The sequence below is a fragment of the Typopeltis vanoorti genome, chromosome 16 (assembly GCF_054136105.1).
Source record: "Typopeltis vanoorti isolate ZY-2024b chromosome 16, IOZ_Tvanoo_1.0, whole genome shotgun sequence".
NCBI classification, from domain to species: domain Eukaryota; kingdom Metazoa; phylum Arthropoda; class Arachnida; order Uropygi; family Thelyphonidae; genus Typopeltis; species Typopeltis vanoorti.
This window is the reverse complement of record NC_143564.1, coordinates 68,233,060-68,258,692: the sequence shown is the minus strand read 5'-3', so window position 1 is coordinate 68,258,692 and position 25,633 is coordinate 68,233,060. Positions and strand designations below refer to the sequence as shown.

Here is a 25,633-nt window from a genome sequence, read left to right as displayed (position 1 = left end):
GAATGCAATCAGGAGTGCATATCATATTGACATTTTTTACCGGAAATACTCAACTATCATGATCATCATCAAATTCCTGACATGAACCGCAAGGGATGTACAGGATATGATAATACTACATGAAAAATTTACATCATTACTAACTTCCTATCTACAATTTTCCTCCAAATCAGTGTGTTACTTGTAAAGACTCCAACATTATCAGATTTTATATTTCTATCATCTAAGGCATTTTGTACCGTATCAATCCACCTATATCTTGGTCTTCCTCTGGGTCTTTTTCCTGCCAACCTGGCAGAGAACACTTGTTTTGCTAATCTTTCCTGTCCCATTCTGTTTAAGTGACCATACCACCTGCGATCAGCTCTGCTAACACATTCCTGGATGCTAACAATGTCAAGTTCTTTCCTAATATCCTCGTTTTTAATATGATATTGCCATTGATGCCATCTGTTCGCACCTCTAATCTTTCTCAGGACTCTCATATCTGCGGTCTCTAATCTTTGGTCAAGTGTTTTACTTCTGACACAGCTCTCAGATCCATAAGTTAAAACTGGTTTGAACACTCAGTTAAGGGGATAAAAATCCCTTATTGTTTTTCAGTCAGTAAGTTTTTCAGCCATACTGGCTGAAAAACAATAAGGGATTTTTTTTTATCCCCTTACTTATCAACCTCGCCAGAAAAAAATAACCGTTTGGCTTTTCATCTTGGTTTGAACACTGTCTTGTATACAGCTAATTTAGTGTTCCAACTAATTTCTTTCTTATTCCATATCAGTTTATTCAATTGACTTCCTACCATACCAGCTTTGTTGATTCTGTTGTCTATTTCCCTATTTAATTTACCATCTTCACTAAAAATCATGCCTAAGTAGCTGAATTGTTTTACTTGTACCACAAGTTCCCCATTCACAACACAGTTGACATTTTCAACAATTCTACCTATTTTCATTGTCTTTGTCTTTTTATTGCTGACCTTCATACCATATCTATTACAACAGTTATACAATTTAGTCAGGGAATCTTGCAAACTTGTAGCAGATTTATTTAGAAGTATGACATCGTCCGCATAAAGCAAAGAGCTGACATTAACATCTCCAATTCTGATATCATGTTTAATACCACTTTCCTTCATAATATGATCCATATAGATAATGAATAACAGAAGGGATAATGTACATCCTTGTCTCACACCACATTTAACATTAAAAAATCTTCCTGTACTTCCTTCAATTCTAACTGCTGACTTACAATTCAAATAAAGACTAAGTATTGCTTGATATAATGACCCATTGGCACCTTGGTGTATGCTTTTTCCAGGTCGACAAAGCTTAAATACAGATCTTTGTTATATTCCCATGCTTTCTCCACTATTTGTCGTAAAGTGAAGATCTGATCCTGACACTCTCTATTTGCCCTGAATCTAGCTTGTTCTTCACCGAGCTTTTCTTCCACAATTCTTCTCAACCGTTTCTCAAGTATACTTGCATAGATCTTGCCAGGAACACTCATTAGGGAAATACCTGTGTAATTCTCACATTCAGTTTTATTTCCCTTTTTATATACAGGGTGTTCGGGATAAATTTGACATATTTATAATTAATTATATTTTTCCGTAAGTTACATGTAGTAACACACACTTCTCTTCATTTAAAAGTTTGGACCCTTCTTCATTCATATACAAGATGTCAGAAAGGATGGATAGCTGGAACCCACCTGAATCATGGAAGAGAATAACTTGTATCATGATGATTCGTGCCCGCCATCAAAATAAGGATATTACGACTGCTGCCCAATGCTCCCTGAATACAGTAAAAACAATCAGGCATGAACTAGAGACTTGCAATGGTGACTACGAGGATGTAGCAAGAAGAAAGATCCCTAGCAGACGATCTGATTGCGTTCGTACAGCAGAATTCCTCGCAAATCTGCAGGAACAGGTGTTGAAGAACCCTGGCATTGGAATTCGGGCTTTGTTCGTGGAGTTGCTAACTGTAGTCAAGCCCTGGATAACAAGGGTAGCCAATGGTAGGCCGTATGTATGGCAGCAGGATTCGGCCCCTTGCCACACCTCTGGGAAAAGTCAAAAATGGTTGTCTGAAAATTTCTACGACTTCACCAGTCCAAATGTTTGGCCTCCAAACTCCCCAGACCTTAACCCCATGGATTATTTTGTATGGGGCGCAGTTGAAAAAGACACCAATCGCACTTCCAGTAATACAAAAGCCCAGTTAATGGATAAAATTAAAACAGTTTTTGCGGCCCTTCCCAGGGAGACTGTAGCATCAGCTTGTTCGAGGTTCCGAAGCAGAATTGAAGCTGTGATCGATGCTAATGGTGGTTATTTTGAGTAAATCTTGTTGATAGTATTGTAATTAACTCTGCCTGTAATGTTTTTTTGTCAATTCATTAAATTTAATAGATACAAAGAAGATTTTCTTTTTCCTTACGAAACTGTCAAATTTATCCCGAACACCCTGTATGGGTACTATGAGAGCTCTACTCCAATCATCGGGAATTCGTCCCTCTGTCCAGGCATTCTGAACTATGCAGTGCAGCCACTGTATCACTTTTATACCACCATACTTCAGTATTTCTGGTCGAATATCATCTACTCCTGCTGCCTTTCCACATTTCAAGCCTTTGATGGCTTTTTCTACTTCAAGTATGGATATGTATTCCTGACTGCATGCATGGTCAGTGTTTTTTATCACTGTACTGTCATCACTGCTTGTTTCACTTAGCAGTGTTTCAAAGTAATTACTCCATACTTCAAGGATATCTTTTTCTTCCGTTTTCATATCACCTTTATCATCTCTAACTCCTTTTACACCCTTTCCTCCATTCCTAAGCTTCTTCAACAACCGCCAGAATATTTTGCCACTTTCTTGATATTTATTTTTTTTGTTCCTGCCAAAGTCCTCCCATGACTTTTTTGTTTAACTAGTTTTACACACTGTTTAGCTTTCTTACATTTGTCTCTGTATTCTCTAAGAGCACAAGCTGACTTATTTGCCAGGAACTTTTGATATGCTTTCTTCTTTTCCTTCACTGCCTCTTTAACTTCCTGTGTCCACCATGGAGGTCTAATTTTTCTATCCTTGCAGAAAACTTCACCATATGCCTCTCTAGCTGATTCAATCAAAGTTTTCTTCAAGGCTTGCCACTGAATCTCCAGGGTTTGGTTCCTGTTCTCAAAATTTTTCATTTTTTCTTTAATAATCTTTGTGTATTTTAGTCTACAGTTCACATCTGAGAGCTACTCAACTTTTATTCGCTTTAAAACTTACATGTCATTCTTTAAAAAAAAAAAAAAAAAAAAAAAAAAAAAAAAAAAAAAAAAAAAAAAATCGGCTAACGCCTTTTTATTCCCTTATACGGGGAGTAGGCGAGGCCATTTAGCCCCATCTAACTTTTGGAGACTGAGTGGGCAGTTCAATCTCCACTGGTACCAATCAGAGATAGATGGCCCAAGGCTATCACTAATTAAGCAGTACACAGTGAAGAGAGACGGCTGAAATGTGCCGCCATCTCGTGGTCCCTAACACAATATGTCTGAATTAATGTCTGAAATAATGTGGGTTCTACGGTCGATTTTCTTGCATTTACGGGACGAAAAACCCGAGTTTCTGGGAGGAAAAACCCGCTAGCCCTTGCCAGAGATCGACTAACTCGGGAACCGGTCGAAAAAAGGCTTAGAAAAATTTCCTCTAGTCGCCGACTAGACTCGAAACCAAGTCTTCCTTCGTGCGGCCAAGCCCCGTGGTGTGTAAACGCCACATCCACTGAGTTACACAGACTCCATGTCATTCTTTTCAATATGAAATTCAATTTTATCCTGCTCAAGACTAAATAGTGATCACTTCCAATTTCAAATCCTCTGTACACTCTGGTGTCCTGCACCAGGGAGAAAAAACATCACTATCTACAATAACATAATCAATGAGACTTTTCTTATTCCTTCCTTCCTTCTCTCCATGTGAATTTGTGCACATTTTTATGTTGAAACATGGTTTTAGTAATAAGTCCATGTCCTGAGCAGAAATCCAACAGGTATTTGCCATTATTATTATTATTAGCTTTGGTCTTTTCTCCAAATTTTCCCAAAATATTTTTGTATCTCTGACAATTATTTCCTACTCTGCTATTTAGATCCCCAACAAGGAACAACGTTTCCTTTTTCATTGTGTTAGTTGCTTTTTCTAAAGCATCAAAAAATTCCTCCACTTCTACCTTAGTAGAACCTTCTGTGAGACCATAGGCACAAATAAGTCTCATTGTCCAATTCATCATTCTCATATTATCCCACATCACTCTACTTGAGACTGACTGCCATTCAAGAAGATTAGCCTCGTATTTTGTGTTGAATATTATGGCTTCTCCTTCTTTTCCTTGATTGTCATTTCCTGAATATAACATTTTGTATTTATTGTTCAGAAAGATCTCACCAGTTTTTGTCTTTTTAGTTTCAGTTACCCCTATTATATCGATCTGGTACTTATCTAATTCTTCAGCTAGCTCCATTTCTTTGCCATTCAGGCATCTTATGTTGATAGTATTGAGCTTTAACTCTTGTGATGTTGAGTTAGGGTGTGCTTTCAGATTTGTTCCGGTAGCTGACTTTTCGCTGTTCGCCCTGGTTCCCTGGCGAAAACAACGGGGGCCTTGTTTAACTGGACTACACCCCAGCCAGCATGAAATTTTGTCATGTTGTACCATCATTTTATATATTGGTTTAAGCCAATAAGAATACAATTTGGTCGGCTATATCCCAAATTGCCAGCCCATCCTTGTTCGTTCACTATCCAGATAGATACCCAACAGGGTGCACCAGGAGAAGGTGAGGATTGGACATTAGGTCAGCAGCCCTGGTCAGTTCTCTGCATTCCTTTAAAGGCTATGTGGAGGTCAACTATGGAGTTATAAAAGTTTTGCGGTGGCTATGCTGCATAATTCAGAATGCCTGTTCAGAACATCAGATTCCAGATTAATGGAGTGGAGCTGTCATGGTTCCTATTAAAAAAATAATAATAATAAAAGTGAATGCAAGAATTTCACAGGAATTTCTCTGTTCCAAGTAAGTTTACACAAGTTTACTTGAAAAGAGGCTAAGAAAAATTGTTGAAGAGAAACTTTGAGAAAAACAAGCTGGGTTCAGTCGAAATAGAGGTCATCTCAAGATCAGATTTTCACTTTACCACAAGTAATTGAGAAATTATAATATAACAAGGATCTGTACTTAAATGTTGTAGATCTGGAAAAAGCATACAAGGTGCAAGAGAAAAGCTCTTGAAAATGTTACAGCTATATGTGGTATATGGAAAATTATATCAAGCAATGCATAATATGTTAAGTTCATTTTTGAAAATTATGAAGACAACTACCGTGTTTGAGTAAAACGTTAGCTTAATATGAACCAAAATTCACACTCGACGTTTCGACCTTTATATCAAGGTCATCTTCTGGAGCATACATACTATATATATAGAGAAATAAGCTGCACTGTTTGCTAAAGTTACTGACCAGCCGTTACAACAATTATTGTCCTGACCTCTGGTGAAAAAAAAAAAAAACTTGCTACATCAACGCTAAAGTCTATTATTAATATCTATTAATATTAATAGATATTATTATTAATATCTATTGGTTGTAGTTTTACACTGGGAGCAACAACAAGTCTATATATATATATATATATTAACATCATGATTATACATATAAATCTCAACCAGCTGATAAAAAAAAAAAAAAAAAAAAAAAATATTTTACTACATCAACGCTATTTTACTACATCAACTCCTGCTTCACCAAAATGGTTATATTTAATGTGTCTTATGTGTTCTTTATTATGTATATGGATTGTACATCCTGCTTCACCAATGTATGAAAGAACACATGAGACACATTAAATATAACCATTTTGGTGAAGCAGGCCTCTCAGATCATGCTTTCAACACCTTACACCAAATTGACTGGAAAAGTACCTACTCTTTACACCATACAAAAACCTGGTATGAAAGAAAATTTAAGGACGCCTGCGAAATCCTGATAAACCACCCAAATATCAACAATAATGGGGCATGAAAATTCCAAGAATCTGGATGGCACTTATTCAGTCCACCTAACACTTAGTATCCAGCATACTTCAGGACTCTAGGCAACCTGCAGCTAGCATTGGAAACCATTCCATATCAACTGGTTGAAATGTATATATATAATCATGATGTTATTATATATATACATAGACTTGTTGTTGCTCCCAATGTAAAATTACAACCAATAGATAATATTAATAATAGTATTCAAAATTAAGTGGATATTGAATACCACATTATTTCTTAGCCGAATAAGAAACTCAAAGATAGGAAATCTAATCTAAGAGTTTCATTCCAAATATAGAAAACTATATAAAGATCGGCGACTCATAATAAAGGTGGAGTAAGCTCCGATCACTGTTCTTAGTATTTTCCCATAATGTGAAACACAGCTCCTAGGAGATGTATTTCTGTTCTACATTATGAGAGGTCACTACCCAGACCGGTTTTGACCTTTTTTTGAGGTTATTTTCAGTAATTAATAATAGGACTCTAGTGTTGATGTAGTAAGTTTTTTTTTTTTTTTTAACCAACTGGTTGAGATTTATATGTATAATCATGATGTTAAAAAAAAAAAAAAATATATATATATATATATATATATATATATAGACTTGTTGTTGCTCCCAATGTAAAACTACAACCAATAGATATTAATAATAGGACTTTAGCGTTGATGTAGTAAGTTTTTTTTTTCCACCAGAGGTCAGGCCAATAATTGTTGTCACCGGTTGGTCAATAACTTTAGCAAACCATGTAGATTGTAGTGCAGCTTGTTTCTCTGCATATAGTATATGTGCTCCAGAAGATGACCTTGATATAAAGGTCGAAACATCGAGTGTGGATTTTGGTTCATATTAAACTAAAGTTTTACTCAAACACAGTAGTTGTCTCCATAATTTTCAAAAATGTATTCGGATCACCATGTAAGCCTAAAAGAAAGGATGTATTTAAGTTGTAAGTCAGCAGTTAGAATTGAAGAAAATGCAGGAAGATGGCTTAATGTGTGTTTCTCAAGCTTCTTTTGTGTGTGCCCAATTTTTTAATATTAGTTTTTGTTTCCCCCCCCCTTCCAATTCTTGTGTTGAGACACTGACAAAACCATAAAAGTTAGCAAAAAAAAACTAGAAATGAATTAAAATGTTTAAATATTCATACAAATTTAAATACATCATCAAATCTTTTGAAAACCTCCTTGCAATTCTTGTGCTGAGACTCTGACAAAACCATAAAAGTTAGCAAAAAAAAAAAATTGGAATTAATTAAAATGTTTAAATATTCATACAAATTTAAATACATCATCAAATCTTTTGAAAATTGTATAAATCTGGCATCACTGCACAGACTGTTGAATCGTATTGGTCTTTCGGAAACATTCAAGATTTCATCATGGGAAGTCTCGAATGTTCTGGAAATGTTTCTGCGAGTATAAATAAGGCTTGAAATGGCAAGATGGCAGTAGCACTGCAACAGTGAGAAGTCGATGGTCGGCATTATTTTATCCTATTTGCAACGACTGTGATATATGGTATAAAACAATCTTTTCTAGTGTAGAAAAATGGATAAATTTTTAATTGGACGTAAGTGGGCATTTGACTATTGTGGTGCGTCGACATCAATAAATTCATGTTCACAGAATATCACTCTGAAAGTAAAATCAAGAAAGTATGCAGCAGAATATTTAGATTTCAGTTTTTTCGGTTTAAAAGTTTACAAGCCCTTGTGAGGGGAAAAATCCCCACAATGTATTTGGACACATTGCATGATTCATAGAGAAGCTCTTGCTGCAAAAGAAATGAGTCCTGGTCTGAACATTGCGTTAACAACAGTTATAACCGTGGTGAAAATATACAAATGAGACCCTTAAAATAAAGACTGTTTCCTGAACTTTGCAAAGACATGGCTGAAGAAAAACATTCAGTGTTACTATTTTATGGCAAGACAAGATAGTTATCGCAGGGAAGATGTTTACAACGTATTTAAGAATTAAGAGACAAATAACAATCTTCTTGAAGAGGAAAATCACGAAGAAGCAGAGAAATTTAGAGACCACTTATTTGTGATGAAATTGAGCTATTTGGTGGACATGTTTGAGAAACTAAATACATTAAAACCCCATTTTTACATTCCCACAATTTACATTTTCCTGCCATTTACGTCATTTTCCATCGGCCCCGTCTCAAGGCCTATTCTTACGATATATTGTTTTCCCACCATTAACAACTTGATGTGGACATTATTTTCCATGATTTGCGGTTTTTTCTCGGATGGCAACACTGATTTTTGAATTCGATTTCCTCTCATTGAAATCGATTTCTGTGGAAATCTGTGCATTTCTGTTCCCAGATGGCATTGCTTTCGGCTGTAGTTTCGTTTCCACCATCATGGCGACTTGCACGCTTGCATTGCAGCAGTGGTGTAGTAATGAGCAATACCATGATTTTTCAATTACAGTACGAACTGATATTGCAGAATTTCTGCTACATAATTTAGCGTGTTATATTTGCTTTCAAGTTGCAATGGTGGATGATCCATGCTAGTAACATGGAGAAAAAAAGACAGAAAATGTATTTCGGTAGAAGAAAAGATGGCAATTCTGCTGTAGATTGGTATGCCGGAACACGTGTACAATTAGCAAAAGATTTTGGACTCTCCGTGTCCACTTTAAACACAATAGTAAAAAAACAGGTCAAGCATTGAACTCAACACAAAGCAATCTGGTGCTGTATCAAAAAAACAAAAATATATCCAGACATCGACATACGATGAATTGGATAAATTTGTGGCACAGTGGTTTGTTTCTATGAGTGCATCAGGTATTCCAGTCGATTGTACTATATTCCAAGCAAAAGCCCTTGAATTTGCTGTGAGGTTGGGAATTAATGGTTTTACTGCATCAAATGGATGGATTGATTGTTTCAAGACTCGTCACAATATTGTGTAAAATCATGTGTGTGGAGAAAGTAATAGTGTTGCAGGGGAAACTATAAACCAGTGGAAACATGAACTAAAGACTATTATTCAGGACTACGAACCGAAAAATATTTTCAATGTTGATGAAACTGGGCTCTTTTATAACATTCTGCCAAGTAAAACATGTTTTAAAGGAGAGAAGTGTCACAGTGGAAAACTCAGCAAACAGAGGGTAACTGTTTTGCTAATGGTCAATGCTGATGGATCAGAAAAATTACTTCCACTGGTAATTGGTAAATTGAAAAAGCCAAGGTGTTTTAAGAAAGTGAAAAATCTGCCTACTAAGTATGATGCCAACAGCACAGCATGTGTGACCAGCAGCATCTTTACATCCACCATGCATGCTCTGGATGCTAAAATGGGGGCAAATCACCGCAAAATACTACTACTGCTAGACAAATGTCCTGCCCACCCTGAAGATCTGCAGCTCAGAAACATTAGATTAGTGTTCTTTCCCCCTAATTGTACAAGTGAGCTTCAGCCATTAGATCTGGGCATCATCCATACGTTTAAATGGAAATATAGAAAAATGCTTGTTGGAAAAAACTGTGTTTATGCATGATAAGGGTATGGACCCAAAACAAAACCATATCAATCCTTGATGCCATGCATTATGTGGCCAAAGCATGGTTGCATGTTACTCCTGAAACCATATCCAACTGTTTCCGGAAGACAGGAGTTACGTTTATGGAAGAGGAGGAACAATTACAGGCGGAAGAAGAAGATATGTCAGAGCCCAACAGATCAACAATTAAAGATTTTTTTAAATAGATAAATGTAAGTAATTCTAAATTCATTTATTGTCAGTTATCAAATTTTGTAATCTAGTGTGCAGAGTCACATACTAGCAGTAAGTCATCTTTTAGCAGCCTTTTTTTAAAATGTTTTTTACATTTCCTGCTATTTACACTTTTTTCCATCACTCCCCCTGGAAAGTGTAAAAAAGGGGTTTTACTATATATTAAACCTGCAACTCCAAGGAGATGAGTGATAAAGTTAATTCTTTTTGTAAAAAAAACTAGAGTTATGAAACAAAAAGGTAAAGCAATAAAAATTAGAAATGTTTGCAAATGTTGATGTGAATTTATCAAAACCTACAAAGCAGAAGAGCAACACATCAGAGTTTTATTTGCAACTACTGAAAATCATTTAACATTGTCGACAAAGGTAGTATGGTCACTTAAACAGAATGGGAGAGGAAAGGTTTTCAAAAGAATTGTTTGATGACAGGAAAAAAAAAAAAAAACCTTAGAGGAAGACAAAACCAAAATCTACATGGTTTGATTTAGTCAGAGTGCCCCAGACGAGTTCTTTCTAACTGATGCGCTGTGAGATATATAATGAACAATAGAATTCATGCATCTAATCGACATCATGCAATAATGGTGCTACTATTCTACACCATATACACTCTACCTGCTGGACAATAATTATGAAGTTCTGTTCATTTTTTTTTGCTCAGAAGTTTTATAATTCTAGTTATTTATTTCTTCTTCCAAGAGGGTATTTAATATTTTACTGATATTTAAGCACTATGGACAAGTTTCTGAAAGACACTGGTAAACTATTAGGTTCATAATACAATGCATAAAAAAAAGTTTGAGAGTGCAAGTAGGCAATATTGAATAAATGTTTCAAATTTGATTTTGTGTTCTGATCAATCTTCTATTCCTCAACCAAAATGCCTTATTTGCCTTGAATTGTTGTCAAATGAAGCCATTGTAATCAGGCGATTACAAAAAATTTTAAGAGTGTATGTACAATACCTCAATGAATGTTTTAAATTCGATTTTGTGTTTTGAAATCAGCTAATGTCTTTTTATTCACGTCTGTAGGGAGTAGGCGAGGCTGTTTAGACCTATATAACTTTTGGAGACAGAATGGACAGTTCAATCTCCACTGGCAGCCAATCAGAGATAGCTGGCTCAAGGCTGTCACTAATTAAATGGCACGCAGTGAAGAGAGAGACGGCTCAACAAGTGCCGCCATCTCGTGGTCCCTAACACTCGTATTTAATGTCTGAAATAATGTGGGTTCTGTGGGCAATTTTCTTGAGTTTACGGGATGAAAAACCCGAGTTTCTGGGAGAAAAAATCTGCTTGCCCATGCCAGAGATTGACTAACTCGGGGAACCGGTCGAAAAAAGGCTTAGAAAAATTTCTTCTGTTTGCCCACCAGATTCGAAACCTAGAGGTCTTCCTTCGTGCAGTCACGCCGTGATGTGCAAACACCACATCCACTGAGCTACACTGCCGCTTGTGTTTTTGATCAATCTTCTGTTCTGAAATGTCTTATTTGCCTTGAATCGTTGTCATATGAAGCCATGGTTTGTAACCAAGTGTTTTGTAATAAGATGCCAACTTTGTTGGCAGCACCTGATTACAAAACATGCATCTTACATTGATAAAGACTAGTCTTTTTTTTTTCTTTTTTTTTTTTTAAGTACTGCAAACACAGACAAAAAAAAAATGTTCTTTCATGACATCAGCAATACCAATGTCAGACTAGTCTCAAGAGCTCCAAACTGGTGGCTATAGCGAAAAAGCCTCACACACAAGTCACTTAAATTACTGGCTTGCTGGAAAATTGTAAAGACTATTCATGGACACCAAATACAGCAAAAGAAGTATCAGTAGATGTGTTGATGACATGTCAGTTAATATAGAAACTACACTCAACCAGAGAATAATCATTTCTAAAATGTTTTTGCTACAAATTGATGTGTCTACAGATTCCATTAGTTCGGCTCAATTACTAGCCCTTATTAACACGTTCGCTGCCAACTACGAGTATACTCGTAGTAGGTGAACCTGCTTCACAAGCCAGCTACGAGTATACTCGTAGGACGCTTACCGCCGGGAATGAGATTATTGTAGTGACCATGAAGAAGCCAAAATGCTTGGCTTGTGGGGCTAGCATCAAAACTGTGTATTCTCATAGACCGTATATGCTCCGTACAAGCCAACTACGAGTATACTCGTAGGACGTTTACCTCCGGTAACGAGATTATCTTACTGACCTTGAAGAAGGAAAACTGCTCGGCGTAGGGGAACAGACCATGCCAAAGTAGCGTGGCAGCGAACGTGTTAAAATTCCAGAAGAAAAAAAAAGAACATGGATAAACTGCATGAGTCTCTGTATGGATGATGCAGTTGCAATGATGAGGAGACATTGCCACCAGATTTAACGTCCATATTAAATGATTTTGCTGAAATGGCAAAATTAATCAAATCTAACCCATTGCAGTCCTGCTTTTTTCTTTTTTTTTTATCTTATGCAAAGAAATGGGATTAGAACTGGTGTTCCTGGACAACCAACTTTATTCCATGCTTCAGCATGGAATAAAGTTGGTTGTCCAGGAACAGAGTTTTGGCAAGAGTTCATGAACTTAAAGAAGAATTGAAACTTTTTTTTTACAAATGACTCTCATTATTCACATTTTTAAATGACTGTTTGGCTTCAATGAATGGCATACCTATCAGATATATTTGAGCATCTGAACAAACTTCATCAAAATTCATTGTTAAGAATTTATGGAGACAAAAGAACACCACATGTATATTTCGTTTATGGAATTATTATCCTTTGAAATTATTTGCCAATAGTTTATAAAAAAAAAAATGGCTACAACAAAAAAACAATTCACAAGATCCTCCACAATAATATCATTAAAAACAAAAAAAGATTACAAGAATGCCATAGCCATACCATACATTAGGGAAATATTAGAAAAAAATACATAGAACACTGCATAAATGATACATTAAGGCAACCTTCAAACCTCATGCAGAATTAAAAAGTATACTCGACTCATTTATGGATGCCAAAGAATCCCTTCTCTACCTTTTCCACCCAGGGGTTTACAAAAAATTCATTGCACCTGCAGCCTATCCTACATGGGGGGGGGGGGGGAAACAGGGTGCATCATCCCAATAAGAAAAGATGATGCCACATTCAATTCCTCGACTATGGTAAAACAGGCCTGTCATACCATGCACTTAAAACATGTCACATAATCAACTGGAAAAGGATGAAGTCACCACACCAAAACCCAGTTTGAAAGAAAGTTCAAGGAAGCTTGTGAGATCCTGAAACATCATTTGAATCGTGAAAAGAATGTTTAATTAGTAATTCCAAGAATCTGGAGGACTCATTTGCAACCTATAAAGCAGGCAAAACCTCCATTATAAGAAACCTTTATTATTATTATTGTATGGGGCACCTCCATAGAGTCAAAAGATATGTTGCAGGAGTCCCAAACTATTCACAAAATCTATCATACCTCTCCTTGAACAAATTAACTGACAAAGCACTCACAACTGACTCTAACAACCCATTCGTCTCATTCACAACTCTCCAACCAAAAAATCTAGTCCTCACACCATCCCTACTGACCACACCTTTATTCAACTTCCAGGGATGACATCTTATTCCGGTCCCTCTAGCCAAGTGCCGAAACATTTGCCCTGCCCTGTAAAACCCTTTAAGCAACTGAAATGCTTCTGTCATATCCCCTCTTTTTCTCCTATCAACAAACTTCTGCAATCCACATACCTTTAATCTCTCCTCATCGGGAACATTCCACAGGCCACTCACCATCTCTTGGTCACTCAGCTCTGAATCTTCTTCACAGCTTCATTCCCAAGAAACCCAGGAGACCAAACTTGAACATAGTAATTCAGATGTGGACGTATCGAGGCCTTATAAAGAGGAATAACAGCTTCCTTATCTTAACTTGTTTGTGTTCGTCAATAGCCAAGTAATGGGCTATTGAATAACACGCTTATGAAGAACTTATGGGCTACCTTAGCAATATGTCTTCTAAACTTCAACCCTCTGTCTACCACCAACCCTAAATCTCCAGCTTCATCTATTTCCTGGAGTACAATGCCATCAATGTGATAAAGGGCTTGTAATCTGTTTATCCCAAAGTGCATAACTTTACATTTCTCGATATTAAACTGACACCCATTAACTAACACCTATACTGAGAGCCTATTTAAGTCGTCCTGCAAGCTCTCCACATCACCTTAATTAATTATTATTCTACCTAATTGTGCATCATCAGCAAACAACTAAATATTTCTTTTCAAGTTATTTCCTATATCATTTATGTACAAAGTAAACAGCAGTGGTCCCAGCACTGAACCTTGTGTCACACCACTAGTCACTTGTTTTCTCCTTGATTCTGCCCCTCCATATAATCTGTCCAGCAGCCACTCTCTTATCCACTTAACCAGTGTCATATCCATACCCATTTGTTCTAATTTGCATAACAGAATTCCATGTGGTGTTCTGTCAAATGCCTTTGCAAAATCCAGCTGATCACTGTATAGCCATTTCCTTTATCCAACTCTGCTGTTCTGTTATAAAGAGTTAGTAAATTACTCAGGCATGACCCACCCTTCACAAAGCCATGTTGCTCCTTATACAGTATCATATTTTTATCTACTCATTCTTGAATCATCTTTTTGACCAATTTTTCAGTATTTTTACCACCACACCTGACATTCTAATTAGTCTATAGTTTGACACTGTAGTCTTAGAACCTCCTTTATGCAAGGAATTATTTTGCCCTGTTTCCACTCCCTTGGAACTCTACCAGAGCTGAGACTTAAATTAAAGAGCCTAGTTAGAGGCATTGCCAGTTCTCTTGCACATGCAGAACTCGAGCTGATATCCCATCTAATACTACAGCTGTACTTCCATTGAGATTCTGCAATATCCTAAGAACCTCCAATTCATCCACCACCTCTGTTCCCACATTTAGCCTCTCCCACATATGTTACACCAGTATCCTCACTTGGATAAGTGGGCAAAGTGGTCAATCTCATATTAAGGTTAATACTACAGCTGTACTTACATTGAGATTGTGCAATATCCTAAGAACTTTCAATTCATCCACCACCTCTGTTCCCACATTTAGCATCTCCCACATATGTTACAGCAGTAACCTTACTTGGATAAGTGGGCGAAGTGATCACTAAGAAACTCAATTATTTTATCTGTTTCTGTCACCTCGTCACCATCAGCGCACATTAACCTTAATGTGAGATGCCATAGTTATTCTTCCTCTTACTTGCCATGTAATGAAATGACTCCCTGGAATTTCCTTTGACCTGCTCAGCTAGGCTCTTCTTGTAATCTGATTTTGCCTTCCTTACCATGCTGGTCACCTTTCTCTTTATATACCTTCCACAGCATTTTCTTCTTCTGCAGCTCGTGCTTAATGATATTACTCATCCATCTTAATCCTACTTGATTAACCCTCCTTATCCTTAGGTATACAATTTAATATTGCTTCCTCTAGATGACTATCTTCATTAACTATCTCCCATGCACTACTAACATCCTTACCTGCAGTGTTTTATGCCATGACACAGATTTAAGTTTCTTCCTAAGCTTGTCATAATCACCTTTGTAGTTTCATATACACCCCTTCTTGACAGAATAGTCCTCATGTTGTACAATCTCCCAAGTTAAGATTGCATGGTCACTTTCACCAATTGGAGGCAATGGCATTGAATGGATGTCAGCATATGTGGACAATAATTATGAAGTTTTGTTCATTTTTCTTTGCTCACAAGTTGTACAATTCTAGTTATTTATTTATTTCTTCTTCCAAGCGGGATTTAATATTTTACTGATATTTACGCACAATGGACAAGTTTCTGAAAGGTACTTGATAAACTATCAGGTTCACAATAACAATACAATGCATAAAAAGGAGTTTCAGAGTGCAAGTAGGCTCAACAAACCCAACAGTTAATTTCTTTTAGAAAGAATCTACAAAAAAAGCTGTGAAGCACACATTCAGAACCCAAATCTGAACAAAAATGACTGCCTAAAACTTTCTCAATTTTGGTAAGTTATATTAATCGATATTCACCATTCATGTGTTCTATAATTGTAATTAAAGTTTGTTTATAATTTAAAAATAATTAACTAAATCGATTTATTGTAATTTATTTTGAATATCTATTAATGCAGATGAAGCTATTCTCCTGCATCCGATATTGCACACAGTATCAGATGCTTTTATTTAAATTGTTAATGCCAATACAATTTTCCTATAACTGTATTGACAATGGCTATGAAACTTAGCTTAAAATTTTACAATAAATATATTAAACGTAAGTGTTTCTAGTATTAATATTTTATAATGGATCTTTATTACTTGTTTTTGTTAACTTCATTTGCTCAGTATTGATAATCAAACATAGGTGACTCCCAGCAAAATCATCAATTGCACTAAAGAAGTTCATTTCTCATCTCCACATGTATTTGTGAATAACGGCAAATCATCAGCATAATCCAGGTCAGATACTTCACGATTCTTAGCCCACTTTGTCCCCAATCCTTCCCTTGCAGTCTTGTTCATCACAGAATAATCAGTTGTAAGACTAAATAGAAAAGGTGACAGGACACATCCTGTCCTATCACCTTTTCTGTTTAGATATATTCTTTATCAACTTTAACAATCTTTACTGTTATCAAAGCAGCTATAATCTAATAAGTTTATCAGGTATTTCATAAGTGCTTACAATTTTTCATAACCATATAAATCTTGTAAATTTTGCTTATAAGCCCAATCACAATAGGACTAGACATGGTTTAATGTATCCATAGCACTATCGTATCAAGGCTTATTGTTATTTAAATTTGAATAACACATGGAATTCACTTATATTGAAAATATTTATTAAGGGCAAAATTTTCCCATCTAGTTTCAAGACCATTCTCAATGCAAACCATTAGAGACAAAATATAGTAAATAATAATTGCTAATTACAGCACATGATCATCAAGATGATTAAGATAACCTCCCAAAACTGGAAAGCTCAAGAAACTTGTTTCTGTTGGTTTGTATGATGTGGGCTTCAGAGTTTTCTTTATATAATCTTTCTATTAAAAATCATCTCCTGTATGAAACTGTAGTCATATTCCAATGAACTGATATTTTTCTTCAGAAAATTAATTCATTCCAGCTGAGGATTAAATTTACTCTCAGATTAGAAAACAGCAATCACCATCCATTCCTGGACATTCTTATCCATAGACAACCTAATGGTGCTCTTCAATTTTCATTATGCAGAAAGAAAACAAATACAGGGCAATACATTGATCCTGCTTCACATCATCCATCTCAGGATGAGGATCATCTTCCTCATCTGCCTAAGGCAGGTTGAGACTACCATGAACAATAACTTTCTAATCCAATCCATAGGCAGCCAGGATGGATGATAATGACATAACACCTTAGTACACAATGCTTGCTCCTTATGCTCTATTGACTCTCTTCTGAAGGCAGAACTGTCATTCATAGAGCCATTTTCATCTCTAGTGGCCAAGAATCCCATCGTTATCACCAAAGTAATTGATAATTTTAGTTGTCATTCCATTCCTTCTTCAGAAGTTTTTAGCATCTGCATTCCTTATATAAAAGATGTGTCTGAGAAGCTCACCAAACTTCTACACCGGATTAGCCTGTGGTGTGGAAGTCTGTTCATTCTTATATTGTCCTAAGACAAATATCCTCCTTTCTCCTATCCAGGAGTTTAAAGAATTCCTTGCTGACATGGTCTTTCTTATTATAAACAGATAAGTTGGTGTGCTCCATTACCCCAGAAAACTATCAGGACATTTGAACATCAAAGACAGCTCATTTCATGATAATCAAATTCCTGACATGTACCCTCAGGGAATGTACAGGATATTATGATGGTATGACATGAAAAGTTTATTTTTACTAACTTCTGATTGACAGTTTCCCTCCAAATTAATCTGTTATCTGTCAAGACTCCAGTGTTATTGGATCCTATATTTCTCTTCTATGACACTTTTTATTGTATCACTCTACCTACATCTTGGTCTTCCTCTGAGTGTTTTTCTTGCCAACATGATACAGAACACTTGTTTTGCTAATCTCTCATTCTGTTTAAGTGACTATACCATTTGAGATTAGCTCTGCTAATACATTCCTGAATGCTAACTTTCTTACCCTCTTCTTTTCAATATGAAATTCAATTTTATCCTGCTTAAAACTAAATGCTCATTTCAGTTTCAAATCCTTTGTATAACCCTTATGTCCTGAATTGCTATCATTAATAACATCTCATCTCATCTTCCTTTTACCTTATGGTGTCGAGGGTTTATTAATCATCGGACCACAGGATAAGGTGGTCAGCCCTACACCCCCCGGTGTATCCTATGTCCTGTAGTGTTGAGTTCTGAAGTCCGGTTTGCCTGCTTTGCAGGATGAAAAGCCCCAGGATAAGCTAGGGGTAAAACCCTACTGTCCACACCCAAAACCCGCTAACTTGGCTATTGCTGAGGAAGATCCTTCAGCTCCTCACATCACCAATGGGAATCGAACCTAGGACACCCCCTTCCCCAGGCATATGCCACTAGGCTAACCGCGCAGATCAATAACAACATATTCAGTGAAACTTTTCTTGTTTCTTGCATCTTCTCTCCATGTTGTGAACATTTTTATATTGTTAGTAATAACTAATCCATGTCCTGAGCAGAAATCCAACAAATACTTACCATTATTAGCTTTGCTCTTTTTTCCAGATTTTTCCAAAACATTTTTGTATGTCTGGTAATCATTTTTTACTCTACTCATTAGATATACAACAAGGACCAACTTTTTCATTGTGTCAGTTGCTTTCTCTAATGCTTTGAAAAAATTCCTCCATTTCTTCCTTAGTAGAACCTTCTGTGGGACCATAAGCACAAATGTCTGATTGTCCACTTTCCCATTCTGATATTTGCCCGCATCACTCTATTTGATATTGCCTGCCATTCAAGAAGATTATCCTCGTATTTGGTGTTGAATGCTATAGCTACTCCGTCTTTTCCCTGATTTTTATTGTTTGAATATAACATTTTGTATTTGTTGCTTAAAAATATCTCACCTGTTTTTGTCTTCTTTGTTTCCATCACACCTATTATGTTGATCTGGTACTTATCCAGTGACACATTTTGGTCAAACAATTTGTACAGAAAGAAGGGCAAGCTGTTGGCTTATCAGTTTCCTTTCAACTAGTGAATTTATATGTACAATTCTTTGAAAGGTAGGCTTTAAAAGACTGCTACACATGATCTTAATTTTGGCTCTGGTATATGAATATGTTATAATTTGGCTATAGAACATCTGGAAGAATTTATGGACTACTTATGGTGGAAGGAAACAGTAGATCCCTTCCATTTCTAGATATGCGCCTGAAAGTCTGACCAGGACAATCTCTCACTTTCAGTCTACAGGAAGCCAGTTCATACAGGGAGATACTTACATGCCACCTCTCACCAATATCTTGTACAAAAAAAAAAAAAAAAAAAAAAAAAAAGAGGTATGATCAGAATGCTATATGACACAGCATACAACATCCCAAGTGATCAGGTGAAGATAAACTAAGAACTAGAACTCCTTAGTACAACCCTATTACAAAATGGTTATAATCACAAAGCTAAAAAAACATCCACTAATCTTCCAGGAAGGCTTCAAATAGCCAAAAAAATCAGGCCTATGGAGGAACCATAATAACTCTACCATACATCCAACTCTAAATATGTGGAATAATCACGAGTTTGAAGTATCATGACATAAAGGTAACTTTCAATCCCCCCCCCCCTCCCCCATCCACAGTCACCACACTTCTGCTTGCACTCAAACCAGCGTACCGACTTGTAAAAATCTGATGATAGATTGGAACCTGTTTGGTTAAAAGTTGAAATATTTTGAATAAATATTTTTCTTGTAAATGTGTGATTTACTCTACCATATTGAACAGTTAGATTAGAATAAAAATTATTTGTAGTAAAATAATATTAATCCAGCAAACAAATAACTTTTCTTAATTTCATGGCATTCCCCTTTCCTTCCAGGTACCTTTATCACTTTGGATATATGCTTGCGTCGACTTGAGGATACAGGACAAATAGATGTTCGTAATACTGTGGAAAAAATCAGATCGCAGAGAGCCTTCAGTATTCAGATGCCAGATCAGTATGTGTTTTGTCACCTAGCATTGCTTGAATACGCCCTTAGTCGTGGACTTTTGGAAGATGTTGATTTGTCAGGATTCAATGACAGTGATTCTGAATCTGAATGAGTTATTATTCAATTTCTGTGACAATTATTGTCATCTGGTGTAAAAGAAATTGAAGGTAGTTATCACAGATGTCAAGTTTAAGAGGGAAAAAAGGGACCATTCATAAAATGGCTTGAGAGAAAGAAGAAATCTTTGTCACCCTAATATCAGATATGATTTTCTTCTTTAGAACATGCTGCCATATTTTCTTCTAGTTCCAGGTGGAATATGAAATGGATTTGTTACAGGACAAAAATTTGGAAATGGACTTAGTGTATATTTAATATTTTTTTAACTTTTTCTAATCTTGATGTGTTAATATTAGCTTTTCAAAATTATTTATTTAAATTATTTTTCCACTGTCATTTTGATAATGTGATAATTTTTCTTCCATCTTTCATAAAGATTTAAAGTAGCTTCTAGTTGTGTATATTTTTAAACATATATATATTTACATTTCATCAGTCATATACTGGTTATTCTTTTTTTAAAAAAAAAAATTCTCAAGGTATAAAGTACAAACATCATGAGTCATCACTAAATCATGTATTAGAATATTCAAATCATATTTGTGGCCGTATGTATCTTTGTAAGTTTTTATTATTATTATTATTATTAAATATTGCATGTTTTTCATTGTTAGAAATGCACATAGCAAATAGTCTCAAGGTACCTTTGTATTTGAAATTTCCATATGAAATGGAATTAAACGCCAAATTTATTTATTATTATTTATGTATAATATCTTTAAAATATTTTTCTCATAATATTCATAATTTAAGTGTATAATGTTCTAAGTATAATGTAAAATTTAGCCATTTTGTATAATGAGTATGAAATAACTGCTGTATTATTTATAGTTGTATTTTTATATTTCATTTCATGTATTTGTGTGTGTATATATATATATAATGTATTAGCTTGATGGTCATATATGTATATAGTACAATCAAACCATGCATGCATGCATGTAACATAATCATGTGGTAGCATTGAAAACATGTTTCATAGTTTCATTCTTCTGGCATACACAATATGAATTTAGAGAATAAAATTTTTGGTCAGTGTCGACTTGGCAGATTAAGTACTTCCATAGAATGTTTCTCATTGCTTCTTCAAGTCATTTTCAGTATACTGCAAAATCAAATAATTTTACATATGTACTTTAATTGAATACATATCAGTTTTCACTATTACACTAAGCAATTATAGTTTGGTCAAGAACTAATACAAACTTATGCATTTCATTTTTAGGTATATACCATACATCTAAAATGCCATGTCTACTTCTTCACTTCCATGCTGTCTTATTTGTTAATCACTGCAAATCGTCGGCATATGTAATCATACAGCCTATGTCTATGTTGTTACAGTTTTTAGTTTCCTTGTCAGAATTTTTTGGTCTGGTTCATGTTGGTGTATGACCTGATGACCTCTGTTAATTCTCTCTAAGACTTCTAATAATTACATCTACCAGATATAGCATGAAAGCTGCTCACCACACTGGTGTAATTTTGCCCTTCCTTTCCTTTGGTGCTCTATATCTAGAGATCTTTCTGTTCTGGATAGTACTGTCTGACTTCTGCAGATAGTGATATACTTCCCACATCAGCACTATAGTTAATAGAATGACTGCAATTTTTATACATTGTAAATTTTTTTAACTTATGCCTTACAAATGGTAGTAGTTTGTCCAAAACTTTTGCCAGCATATTGTCCAAAGAAAAATCTTTCTATACAAGCACATTTATATTATGCAGAGGTGCATATATTGCCATGTGTTGAGGATGTCTCCACACAAATTACAAACCATCACAAAAATCTCCTTTAACTATTACAGTTTCCAAAAGAGACAACAGTTCAAACAGTACCTTAATGTTGAAAAAGTATGGTGCTAATGTGGAAAGTTTTATGTGTATTATGCAGACAGATCTTTTCAGATCAGATGAGTGGAATATCAAAGTTACATAGTGTACGTACAATAAGAAAATAACATAATGAGAAGTGCAATCAGCATCCGTGTAATTTTATGTGGACAGTTATTGTGAAAGATTGCAGTTATAAGATTACACACCAAGTGGAGCAGGATGAGGAAGCAGAATACTAAGCTGTGAAAATGCAAACAGATAAGGCTACACAAAGATTTTTTTTTATTGATGATGAGCAACAAATATATCACAAATCATGTGTAAACATATTTCCCAAAGGAAAGTGGAGATTAAACAGAAACTAAGTTCATAAGTGACAATCTTTGCATTATGTTCTTTTAACCAGAAGATTAAGATAATAAGTTTGTATTAGTTCTGGTGAGGCCACAGATGTTCAGTGCAGTAGTTAAATAAAAATTCATAACTGAAATTGCTGCTTGCAGTCTACCATCAGATTTTTTTTATTGTAATGATGTTTTGTCATGTTAGTAGTGTACTGGATGTTCAGAAAGTTCATGCATATAACAACAATCTTAATTCTAAATCTTCAAAAGCAATCAAAACACTGCCAGCATTACATGAAGGCAAGTCTTAATTTAAATTGGAAAAAAAAATGGAACTAGTACTGCCTTTTAAAAAAAAATGTCAGAAACAAACCCTGAATGTTAAAATTTAATTCTGATGATAATCATGTATTTAAAAAAATATGTTGCTATGCTAGCTTTAAAAAAATGTGTGATGAAGATTGACAGCTTCACTAATACTCTATTCTGTATTTTATGAGTGTAATGATATGTATGAGATATGTTTTTCTTATATATGTTTTGCCACATTTGTACCTACATTAAAATGTAGCTTTAAATGAGTGGAATCCATAAATATTGTGATAGGATTAATATCTAAAATTGTAACTTTGTAGAGGTCATAGTTTTGAGGAAAGAATATGTTTCATCCATTTCATGGGTGCAAATTATTTTGAATTTCTACAAAATTATCACAATGCTGATATTGAATAATTAGTTTAAATATAGCAAAAAATCCACATTACTTGATTTTTGGATGGTATTAAATGCCTAAATCTCTGCTTTCCTGAAAAGTTGATAAACAAATATTGTTCATATTTATATATCAACATACATTCACTAAATGCTTTCCATTTTCTGCTGCATTTTTAAAAATTAGTGAAATGCACTATTAAAGATAGTACAAATAAAGTTTTTGCTTATTCACAGAAAACCCAGTATTCAATAGTATATTATTCATTTTAAAACTGCTGATATTTCTTATAGCTTCTTACTCTGGGTGACATGAAATAATTTCTCAATAAATAAGTGAATAAATATTTTATGAATAAAAATGCAAACTTAATCTAGTGCATAAATCTAAACAGAAAATTAAAACAAAATATCTATTAAATTCAAAGTATTATTTATTTACTGCATAAAAGGTTTGCAGTGAAAGTAAACTTTGAATAAATTTCACTAAGAAATTTGTGCATCTAAGAAATTAAAGTAGTTCTTCAAATGTAAATGTGCTAATTAATAATGAATACCCTTTTCTTATTATTAACAAATATCTTTATTGCAAAGCTAGTAACAGAAATAGCTTACTTTTTCTATTGATTTGAAATGAAATCAGTTCAGCTGCACATATTAGTATTTGTAAATTTGCTTGCTTTCTACACTACTGTTATGTACAAGAATTTTGTAAGGCTGCTATGTAGTTAACAAACTTGATGCTTCATTTCTTTTTCTGTTTTGCATGCTATAATGATGAATGTTATTGTTAATATGCCCTACTGGTAATTACCAAAAAGAATGCTAAAATAAATCTTTGGCAATATGAGTGATTTTATTAAAAAGTTGTATGAAGTGATTTTTGTAATTATAGGTAATAATTTTTCAGTACCTTTTCTTAATTTTCTCGCTGATGTCCAGGTGATTTCCTACATGCAAGTATCATGTTCTTTCTTCATATCATCTAATTTACACAATTAACTTGTGCATCTTTATTATTATAAGATACCCATGAATTCAACATAGAAGATTCATTTTAGTTAAGTGACTATATATGTTGTTTGACCAGGACAGTACTGGTTACTGGTTTCAGATCATTTGTCCTAGTGTCTCGGAAAATACCAGTTTTGTCCTGGATTGTGAACGTACCAAAAAAGAAAAAAAAAAAGTGAGACTTTCTTGAATACATTTTACATTAATGAAATTGTATCAAACACATGATATTAATAATAATCAGGAAAATAGTAACATTTACATTCACCCCTTTACAAATCACAGAAATGTCAGTTTATTTACTAGTTCTAGTCTAGTTTGTCCAAGCTTATATGCATACACAGATAAGCTTAGGCAAGCCAAACAACAAGACTGAATAATATTAAGTTCATTACCTTCTAAGTGACGATTGTGTTTTTTATGATAAATGATAACAATTTTAAAATTTTCACCATGCACAATATGGTTTATAAAAGAAAAAGTAAATTTAGTAAAGGAATTATTTACAATTACAGATTTACAATTTAATAAAAGTATTACTTACAAAAGGGATTTTCTTAAGAAAATAAATCTAACAGTGATCATAAAGTAATGTGCAATATATGCCAAAAAAAAATTTTTTGCATCCCACAGTGGTCAGTCTCAGCCATTTTATGTTTGTCTTTCTAAAACTTCTTAAAAAATCTGATCATCTTAATTTTACTAGTCATCACTGATGCTGTGTTCCTTTAATGTCATTCAATAAGCATATATCCATATTATTTGTAAATTGCTCTCCATGTGAAAGAACCTGTTCCTTGCTTAAACACATTTGACTCAACTCCTGTAGTACATTGTAATTTCCCACAATCTACATTAGCAGGAAATCTAATTTTTATTTCTTTTCTCATGACTCTTTAATGTTTAAATTCCATGATTTTTTTTTTTTTTTTTTGATAAAACATATTGTGTATTTCATACTTTGTATTTTATGTTCACTACATTACCAAATATTTTTAGTTTTCCTTATATATATAGCTAAATAAAAAATTAAGATAATTTTTATGCTGAATTCCAAATGAGATTTTTGTGCATAAATAACATAACTTATCTAGTATTATTTCAGGTGATGAATGAATCTTTTCCTGAATTGCTTTCATATATGTTAGAATCCACAAATCATAATCTTCATTTCCTATCATGTTTTCAGGATGTATATGGGATACAGTACAGTCTAGTTAATTTTATTACTCGTTTCCTTTCAGCAAATTTCTTCCAAATTAGTCTATTAGTTAAGAATCTCATTTAATCACTATCACTTTTTACATTCTTAACCACCTATTTTATTAAATTATTATCCTCATATTAGTATGTGATCTCAGTATTAAGTGACTATTTCATCTTACATTAACTCTGCTTAAAACATTCTTGATTATTAGCAGTGTCAGTTGCTTTCTAATCCTGTATTTTCATTTTTATTAGGTGCTAGCAACTGCCATTGATTATCTGTTTCTTTTCTTAATTATTTAAGCTGATTTCTTTTTGATTTCATA

The 25,633-nt window shown here is 34.5% G+C and overlaps 1 protein-coding gene across 1 annotated transcript in view; it reads left to right on the top strand.

The window, feature by feature from the left end:
* Positions 1 to 23,916, top strand: part of LOC150098105 (tyrosine-protein phosphatase non-receptor type 9-like) — a 249,440-nt gene extending 225,524 nt beyond the window's left edge. Inside the window, exon 11 of the mRNA XM_090406500.1 lies at positions 19,959 to 23,916. Coding sequence (XP_090262626.1) covers positions 19,959 to 20,185 — 227 coding nt within the window. The 3' untranslated portion in view covers positions 20,186 to 23,916. The remainder of the gene's footprint in view (positions 1 to 19,958) is intronic.
* The last annotated feature ends 1,717 nt before the right edge of the window (positions 23,917 to 25,633 follow it).